We start from the raw sequence: 10,000 nt of genomic DNA on the forward strand, positions 1-10,000 counted from the left end.
GCTTTCATCAGATCGCTTCGTAAGGCGTACGCGACACGCGGCACGTTTCACGTGCAGCTTGAAACGCAGCAACATATTCACTAGAACCTCTAGGTCACCGGTCGCGGGTAAGATCACAGCTTGATATGGGAAAATAAGACCAACGTAGACAGTGGTAAAAAAAGGCACAACCAACTTTTAGGACTGTAATCCTGGTGTCACATGCTAAAAAAAAAAAAAAAGAAAAGAAATCACAGCGCTGGGCGCATGAGTCCAATACAAAAATGAGGTGTCAAAGGGTTAAATATAGATTGGGTTTGAATCGAGCGGAGGGTGAGACGGCTTCGGTTGCCTTGAGGACAGACAGCTGCGTGCATTAGAGAGGTTACGCGGGGTCAGAGTGGCAGAGCTGCGTCTACCATAGAGGTAAACGGGGATCTAAAGTGGTGCGGTACCTTGAGAGCCTCTTTCTCCTTCTCCACCTTCTGAAAGTCCTGCTGTTCTTTGACCAGAGCTGCTTCTTTCCCACCGTTCTCCTCTCTCAGCACGTCATTCTGATGAGTCAGGATCTTTATCTTCCTATTTAACTCTTTGATTTCGTCCTACGGAGTGAACACACATACACACACACACGCGCGCGCGCGCGCACACGCACACATACACAGGTCCAGACATATCACACAAACACACAAGAAGAGACAAATCAATCTTTTAAATACAACAGGTCAGGGTTCATCGAAACTTTTGTAAATTTATACACACAGAAAAGGTACGCCTGTTCCAGCGCACAAGGAAACGAACTGAATAAAGATGTCAGACACACACACACACACACACACACACACACTCACACACAGACACAGACACAGACGCACACCCTGAGGAGAATGTAAGGGCAGGCATTATTTCAGAAAGCATATTCACTATGGGAAAGTCAGCACATGACAGATACAAGGGCATACATCAGAAGCTCAGCAGAGTAGGCCAGAACTGAGTGAAAGACTATCTCTTTCTCTCTCTCTTTCTCTCCTTCTCTCTCTCTCTCTCTCTCTCTCTCCTTCTCTCTCTCTTTCTCTGTGACTCTCAGGGTAAGGAGACACAGGTACAAGGTATGATGACATGAAAGGCAAGATGAGGAAAAAGGAATACAAAATGGGAGATTGTCCTTTGAAAAGTATTGAGTGAAAAATCTTCATATGCCATGGCACTCCATGATATCTCTGCCTTTACTCTTCAAAAACACCACAGGCAGAATGAGTAAGACATTTGCAGAACCCCCCACCCCCCCCCCCCCACCCCCCTATCCCCAAAAAAAAGAAGAAACAAAAACAAAACAAAGCTTTAGCACTGAAGTTCTGTCATCAGACAACGACAAAAACAAAAAAAACAAAAAAACAAAATCTTCATCAGGAGAAAGCACATCTGACGTTCCTACCCTGTTTTCACTATAATGAGTGAGTATAACTGCTAGATGAGAGAGAGTCTCCGTGGGCCAGCCAAAGAGACAATTGGTGGAATTTTCCATCAGAGGTGACAGCATCATCGGGCAAAGGACGACGCTGCCGCCATTACGCCAATCAGCTGTGTCTTTATGTCCGTATTAGATTCTGTTATTGACCTACAAAACGACTTTTTAAAAAGGCATTGGGCGGCTGTATGAAACGTTAAAATCCTGGCCTTTGTAAATATTTAACAGTAGAAGACAGCCAGTATTCAGAGCTAATTTGAATAACGAGACCTTCAGTGCAAGAAACACTCACCATGAACCATTGCGATAACCAAAGCTAGTTTCTCCCGTGTGTGTGTCTGTGTGTGTATGTGTGTGTGTGTGTGTGTGCGTGTGTCTGTGTCTGTGTGTGTCTATGTGTCTTGTTTTGTGTGCCTATTTTTTCTTTTACAAAACAAGGTTGCTCGAGTTGAAAGTCCAGGTGCTTTCCTGTCCTCGCTCTTTAATAATTGGCTGTTTTTACCACAAAAGGAGGTGTGCTTTAGCCAATCAGTGAGTGAGCTGCTGAAAATCAGCAGGGGCTTTGATCCTCCAAAAATTGGACTCCGGCCCCACAGCCTGTAAGAATGACGACCGTATCAATTTGTTTCTTTGTCGTATGATATCGTACGATGGATATTTGGATGGCGGTACCATACCACATTATATACAAAGCCAGTGTGTTAAAGAAACAGTTTAGCTCTGTTTGAATTGTGGCCACACTTGTGGGACAGACTCTTACGTGAGCTTCCACCACGCTCTTGCTGTAGAGGGTGACGTCGGATTTGAGAGACTCGTAGAGGTTGAGCTGGTGTTTGAGTTTGGTCTCGCCCTCGGCGATTCTCTTCTTATACTCAAACAGCTGCATCTCCTGCACTTTAAAGTCCTCCATGTGCTGGAGCACCTGAAAGAGAGAGAGAGAGGGGAGCAGTTAAAAAAAAGAGAGAAGAGAAGCACTTCAAAAAAGAGAGAAGAACGGCACTTAAAAAAGAGAGAAGAACAGCTGTTAAAAAAGAGAGAAGAACAGCTGTTAAAAAAGAGAGAAGAACAGCTGTTAAAAAAAGAGAGAAGAACAGCACTTTAAAAAGAGAGAAGAACGGCACTTAAAAAAGAGAGAAGAACAGCTGTTAAAAAAGAGAGAAGAACAGCTGTTAAAAAAGAGAGAAGAACAGCACTTAAAAAAGAGAGAAGAACGGCACTTAAAAAAGAGAGAAGAACAGCTGTTAAAAAAGAGAGAAGAACAGCTGTTAAAAAAGAGAGAGGAACAGCTGTTAAAAAAGAGAGAAGAACAGCTGTTAAAAAAGAGAGAAGAACAGTTCATACTACTAAGGCTGAACAATGACTCAAAAGTCAAGAAGCAGGTCACGATCGAGAACACAGGAACAGGCCAGCTAACTAGAACTAGGTATCTGCATGGCTCAACACATTCACATAAGTGAAAGACTTTGCATGCGTCAAGGGGAAAACTAGGAGTATTTGTGCAAGTGCCTTAACGAATTAATGAGAAAGGAACAGATGTCTACGAGGATCAGACAATGGACCGGGTAAACAGTCGTAAATGATCGAAGCGTTCATACGCCAGAGGACGGGGAGGTGGAAATGAAAGGCGTAACGCACGTCCTTTCAGACGGATTTACAATAATGTTGGAATTAATAAACATAAAACCGTTCAAAAATCAACACCGTGTAACTACAGTTTACTTCACATCAGGGAATAAACACTCGCGGTTTTGCCCTAGCGACGGTTTTGTTTGACATCTAAATCGGTAAGAGATTCATGCAACAACGTGTCATTATAAATATGTAAATGACTAACACTGCTGATCTGAATTCAGATTACGCCTTTCAGAATTCTCATGAGTAGAACTAGTGTGAATCAATGGTAACTGATCCTAGATCAGAGCTTTTTACCCTGAAATGTTTGATAAAATCTGATCAAAGTTCATTTTGAAGACAAAGCGACGCTTTTGTACCATGTCTTTTAACATTCACTTTCTTAAAAACAGAAATCCTTAGACAATACACAATTTGTGCAATTTAACACATGACTAGCTCTCAGATGGCAACACTGAAACGATGTGGAATTTATGTGGGGCTAAGTTAGACAAGGGAGCTATTAAGTAATATATTAAAAAGTAATAATACGTTTAACTGGGACCTCATTAAAGACGGAGTTATGCAACATCCTGCTGTTATCTCTCCAACGCTGATGCCGATACCAGATCAACACTCTCATGCCTCTTTTTTTTTCTTTCTTTCTTTCTTTCTTTCTTTTTTGTGTTTTTCCTCTTAAGTCTAGAAGCAATGGAAGAGGCTGTGGAGCAGCATGAACACAATGGAGTCTGCTTCTATCTGTCTCTCAGAGATTTTTCACAATTCCTCTGAACTACTTACCAAGTGAATGAACAGCAGAATTTCAATGAGGTTTGATAGAAACATCAGCTTAGCTTTTCGTTCTCTCTTTTTTTTTTTCCTATCTTGCAATCCCCACCCCCACCCCCTCACCCCACCCTTTTTTTTTTAAACAGCCTGTCTGCGCAACACATTCATATGTCAAATCAAAACAAGATGGAATTACAAAATCTTATAATTCCCCTACATTACAGTGCTGCAGTGCACAAAGCCGCTAATGCAGTCTGTGGAAGCTCTTTCTCGATTCAGACCCTGACAGCACAGACAGACTCTAATCTATGGGCGAGCAGAGCAGGGTTGAGACCATCAAGTATGACAGGCTATGATATACCTCACATGTGGATTTTTCCTCAAACGTGGGTAGAATAGAGACCGTGCCGATGTTTGACACGGAGATAGAGAACGTCCAAAGCTAAAGTGTAATCTGTGTAACGTTCGGGGGAAACGATCGAGATGGGTAGGCGCTAGTTTTGTTTTGTTTTTTAGCCTGGACTTGAGCTCAAAATAAAGTCTTTTTACAGCCTTAACCAGTTGCATGTCTAAACGTTAAATGAAAATTCTGGTTGCGGTTTTAATTTCCTTCAGAGGTAAAAGAGTGTTTCCGAGTGTTTGCACGTTGATTGAGTTTATTAAAGAGGTGCGAAGTAAAAATCATTCTCAGAATCTCAACTGCGTTACGTACCTGCTGGCCAAGGCCGCTCATTCAGACGGCAACATATCACAGCAGCGGTCTGCTAAGTCGGTCTAACGTCGACAGAACGTTCTTCTAACGTCGGTAGAACGTTGCAGCAGCGGCTGTAATTTAGACAAACTGTACCGCTGGGTCAGTCTAGATCAGCAGGAATGTTAAAAATGTGTTGCCGTCTACTAGTGCACTGGAAAGACCCCTTCAACCTTTAATTTAACCACCAAAGTGGACACTTTGGACAAAAAAAAAAAATCAATATTTAATATTGCCCGGCTCTGTCACGGGCTGCAGACCAAACCAAATGACGGTTATTGTTAAATATTATTCTCGGCAAGAGCAGTATTGAATAGTTATCACTGCCCAATAAATGCAGCAGTCGCTTTGAGTATAAACAGACTCAGTTTGGCATGAATTCTCCAGCTGTCTTGATGACACAGTGGAAGGAAAAGAGATGAGGAAAAAAAAAACTGTGCTAAGTAGCTGACCTGTTAACCGCATTGAGTGTACAGTATGAATAATTGTAGCAGTTCGTGTTAATAAAAAATAAAAAAATTTAAAAAAAGGAAAAAAAATCCACAAACTGCTCATTGTTTAAGCATGTTGACATTACATGCCGGCACTTTATTGATTTATCGACCTCAATTTGTGCACTGACGGCAGATTTCGAAGCAGAGGAAAAATATTCATGCGTCTCAGGTTGGCGTTGCAATCGGGGGAGTGGGTAGCAGAACTAAACAGACCATCTGAAAATCGTTAGTCGAGGGCGTCTCTCCATTACACCTCCTAACTGCACACGCCACACGTCTTCACACAGAGAAAATACAGCAGCATATGCTCTTTCATTACTCAGAGAGAGAGAGAGAGAGAGAGAGAGAGAGAGAGAGAGAGAGAGAGAAAAGAGCCTTGAAGGAGTAAAGGAAGGAGAGAGAGAAAATTAAAAAAAAAAAAAAAAAAGAAAAGAAAGAAAATCAGACTGAAAAGTTTGAAAGGAAAAAAAAAAAAAAAAAGGATATCGCCTGTGTAGTCTAATTACTGTGCTGTTGAGGTTTCAGGCTTCAATGCCATCTCGCTAACGGCCTGTCGCTGATGACTGTACTCAGGTTCGCGTTAGCATTTTCATGAGAAATTTCCAGAGTACAAAGAGAGAGTCTGGGCAAATCTGTACGGTATAAGGAGTTGTAGTTTAGAACAGCCGGAAACCAGTGTGATTTTTCAAAATCCGCCAAATATCTCGACGTTGTCGGCACAAGAAGTTTGCGAGCAGTCGTGTGAGTCAGTTCGCGACACACATACAGACTTTTGATTCAAGCATCGCTGCACATACACATAATGACACTCCTATGACATAGTGAGAACCTATCTTGTCATTCCACGTCCCGAATAATGGGGTATGTCTATAGCCACAAACACATCAGTACTGCTTAACCTCTGTGTCGAGGCTGAGAATGAAACACAAGGTGCAGGTGACAACCGACACTTTTTTCTCAGCAGTTCACACAACGTTCTAGAAAATATGAAACTATTTTCCCCCCAAAATTCCCAGAGCTGTTGCATAATTCCACAGACACGGCACACACCACCAAGCACAGTTCTTAAAAAAAAAAAAAATCAAATTAATGAGTCAACATAAACACAAAGACAATCGCGTCGGTATCTTATATATCTCCCATATCACATTCAGAATCCACGTGTTGTGCGTTGGCTGTCTTTACGGTTTGTCTAGCACTTTTAGGGGTCTTGACAGGTTAGCGAACGCTTTTGATCACAGCGTCTATACTTTCGGTCAAAGTGTGTAAACAAATGGGGAGGGGAAGGGAGGGGGCTGTCTTCCACTTAGATGAAAGTCACAAAAGGGCCTTTTGAAGCATTCTCGGAGTTATGGGGGTTTTCAGCAGCGATTAACCTCGTGAGAGAGGCGCGTCGCTTCGGTTTGAGCTGGGTGAAAAAAAAAAAACACACAGAGAGAGATGTTTAGTTCCCCGGGTGATTAGTCTGGCTGACGTCGGAGAGCGGCTCGTCGGCGTGTAAATGAGCGTGCGTTATAGGGTGCTGTGGAATGAGTCGGGGGAAGAGGATGAGCTGGTGGATGTGATGGGGACGCGCCAACATGACGAGACTCATCATCAATGCGGTCGCTGCTCAGTGCCAACACGCACAAGCCACTGCGTATACATGAAAATGATGTACGTATATGTATGTAAAATGAAACACCAGGTTGATTCATAGCGTGTTTGCGTGTCTGTGTGTGTGTGTGTGTCTGCGTGTGTCTGTGTGTGTGTGTGTGTGTGTGTGTGCGCGTGTGTGTGCATGCGTGCATGTGTATTTGCGGATAGGATTTGCGTGCAAAGATGAAACATGTGAGTGGGCATATACACATTTGCCATTTGTTTGCCTGTGTGTATGTGTGTGTGTGTGTGTGTGTGTGTGTGTGAGCGCGTCCATTTGTTTGCCTGCGTGTTGAAACATGTGAGCATGTGCCTAACCTTTGCGTGACTAACCTTTTGCGTGAGCTCGCTGGCTTCGTTGATGTAGCGGTCTCTCTCTTTCTCCAGCTGGTAAATGATCTTGCGTTGTTTCTGGGCCTCCTCGCGATAGTTCATTATCTCCTGTTCCAGATTCTTCTTCGACTGCTCATACAGCTTCACAATGTTCAACTGTTTCTCAGTCGCATTCGCAGCCTTGACCATGTTCTTTACACACACACACACACACGCATGTGCACACACACACACACACACATACACACACACACACACACACACACATACACAGAAATAAACCCACACACACACATAAGCACAAACACACACACGTAGACACACACACATACACACACGCACGCGCACACACACACACACACACACACACACACACACACACACACACAGAAATAAACCCACACACACACATAAGCACAAACACACACACGCACACACACACACATACACAAGGATTAGACAGAGGTACATACTGAGAGGGATATCTTCAGAGAGTTAAGTGTCCTTTTGAAGACACTCAATCAAAACAAAAGAAGACGTTTAAAAAAAAAAAGAGAGAGAGAACTAAACAATAAAAAGAACATCCATCTACAAAACAATCCGCCATCTCATCCTTAAACATTCTCTGTCCCTGACAAGAAAAAGAAACTATCAGTGGTCACTTTGTGGAGACAAAATGATGTTTTTTTCTTTCTTATCTCTGATTTCTCAGTAAACCGAGATCAAAGAAAAGAATCGCTAAGGTAAATTGGTTTTATGTGGGCTCTCTCCTTGGCAAAAGGATTGCGTGTGCTACCGCATAGCTCCAGCCAATTAAATATGAATATCCACTCATTTCCATACACACCACAACAATAATACAATATTCAGACGGTCGTACACAGAGAACATCCACGCCATGAAAGTACAGTAACGGGATTCAAAACAAGCAATGAATTCAGTCTTTGGGACAAATTTGTTACACGACTTAGAATATAATCACAAGCGACAATGGAACTCTATGATACTGACTTACAATTCTAAACAGAGAGAAAGAGAGAGAGAGAGAAAGAGAGAGAGAGAGAGAGAGACACAGAGAGAGAGAGAGAAAGAGAGAGAGAGAGAAAGAGAGAAAGAGAGAGAGAGAGAGAGAGAGTGGAGGGAAAAAAGGCTTTTATTTGAAAAGATAACCGGATGCTTATTGGCATTGTTAGCAGCTGTCTCAAACAAAATAGATGACATCCTAAAAAGGGAACGGTTTTGACGTGACTCAATTTGTACGATGTGACAGTGCTTTGGAAGAAAGGGGAATTATCTGGGAATCCAAGAGGACCGAAGGCCGAAGCCGGGAATGCGATCTCCGCGGGGACAAAAAAAAAAAAAAGAGGAGTAATCTAGCAAATGTCGCTATTTTTGCGACTTAAACCCATACCTTATTCAAGATGTCTCTCTCTCTCACCAGCTCGTCAATGGCTTTCTTGTCCATTTCGATTTGCTTCTTAGAGGTCTCCATCTCTAAGGGGGAGGGAAAAGAAAGACAGAGATAAAGAGAGAGGAAAGAGACATGTTGCATGTTGTGCCTATGGGATATGCAGGCTAATTGCGGGGATTCCATTTGAAATTCAGCACTAATAAGACACTTTCTCATTGCACTTTGGACTGGCACATCAGCACCCAACAAGGAATAATTACACACAAACTCAATCGCCTATTATTCTCCTGACTGCAGGCTGACAGAGAAAGAGAGAGAGAGAGAGTGTATGTGTGTGTGTTTGTGTGTGTCTTGGTATAAACACCGACAGCAGCACCAGTGGTTGGTTGGTGTGTGTGTGTGTGTGTGTGACTTCATCTCTGGTCCGACACGCTGGGCACGAGTGGCCCGATCACCGACCTCACCGTCAGAGCTCAGTTCATCCATCACCGTGGCGACGCTGATGAAGATGACAACGGAGCCACACTTAATCCATCACACATCGGAACGACCCTCACTTTAACCCCCCCTCTCCCCGTACCCCGACCAGTACGACACGCCCCCCTCACACACGGGGCTTTTCATCCAATCACCTTCCACGTTTTGAGAAGGTGACACAGGTCACCATGCAGAAACGAAGAACATGACGAAACGCAGCACGCTTTTAATATCACAACAACTAAAAAGCATTAATAACAATGTTTTTACAGACCCAGTGAACCACCGACTGATTGTCAAACGTCACTGGCACTTGTTTCGAACGTCTAAAGTGGGTTTCTCTCTCTCTCTCTCTCTCTCTCTCTTAAATTATCGCTGCCTTGGAAACTGAGTGATGTGAAAAGAGGAGTCTTAAAAAGGATTCAAAATGTTGTAATGGTCCCAACCCACTGAGCTCTTCAGCAATGCGCGCGCCGCGGCCACTTAACCGCCCGCCATCTCTGCCAGCATAACCAAACATCGGCGTTCTCCTACATTCAGAGCACCTCACTGTGCGCTTGGGCCCGGGCAAACAGAACTCTCTCAATACGCTGCCTCACGGTGTGACAGAAGCTGTGACATATGACACCGTGTACCGAGAGGAGGAGGTTTGTGATATATAAACGCAAAGGCCATCTGAGGTTTGGACGGAGCGGACGCGTTTTCCGGAACCCGAGTCGAAGACGCTTCTGAAGTCTGTTGGATCCTTTATCCACTGTCCTTTTTATTTTTTTTTTTTATTAATGTTACTAAAATTTTGAACAGGGAATGGGTGGGTTGAAGTCAAATCAAACATCACAGGAATGAGTTACAGAGCCCTCATTGAAACTGCCTTTTATCCTGTTAATTAGGAGAGCGAAGCACTCATGGAATAAGAGAACAGAGGAATAGAAGGGTGTTGAAGTATTCACTCATTATTCAGTCAATTCCATTCAAAAACGTTATTTCTCTCAGGTCTGGCGTCAACGCCAATATTTCAAAAGATACTGACAACCGTTGTGCCCCCCCCC

At 43.3% G+C, this 10,000-nt stretch overlaps 1 protein-coding gene across 1 annotated transcript in view; it reads right to left on the reverse strand.

Moving 5' to 3' along the window:
- The window catches only part of cfap58 (cilia and flagella associated protein 58), a 73,649-nt gene that overhangs the window by 47,774 nt on the left and 15,875 nt on the right, over window positions 1–10,000 (reverse strand). Inside the window, exons 9-12 of the mRNA XM_030778930.1 lie at window positions 8,475–8,557; window positions 7,064–7,255; window positions 2,208–2,369; window positions 435–581 (exon numbers count right to left, since the gene is read on the reverse strand). Of these exons, the coding sequence (XP_030634790.1) occupies window positions 435–581; window positions 2,208–2,369; window positions 7,064–7,255; window positions 8,475–8,557 (584 nt within the window). The remainder of the gene's footprint in view (window positions 1–434; window positions 582–2,207; window positions 2,370–7,063; window positions 7,256–8,474; window positions 8,558–10,000) is intronic.

Source organism: Chanos chanos, chromosome 7, assembly GCF_902362185.1.
Source record: "Chanos chanos chromosome 7, fChaCha1.1, whole genome shotgun sequence".
In the NCBI taxonomy this organism is placed as follows: Eukaryota; Metazoa; Chordata; class Actinopteri; order Gonorynchiformes; family Chanidae; genus Chanos; species Chanos chanos.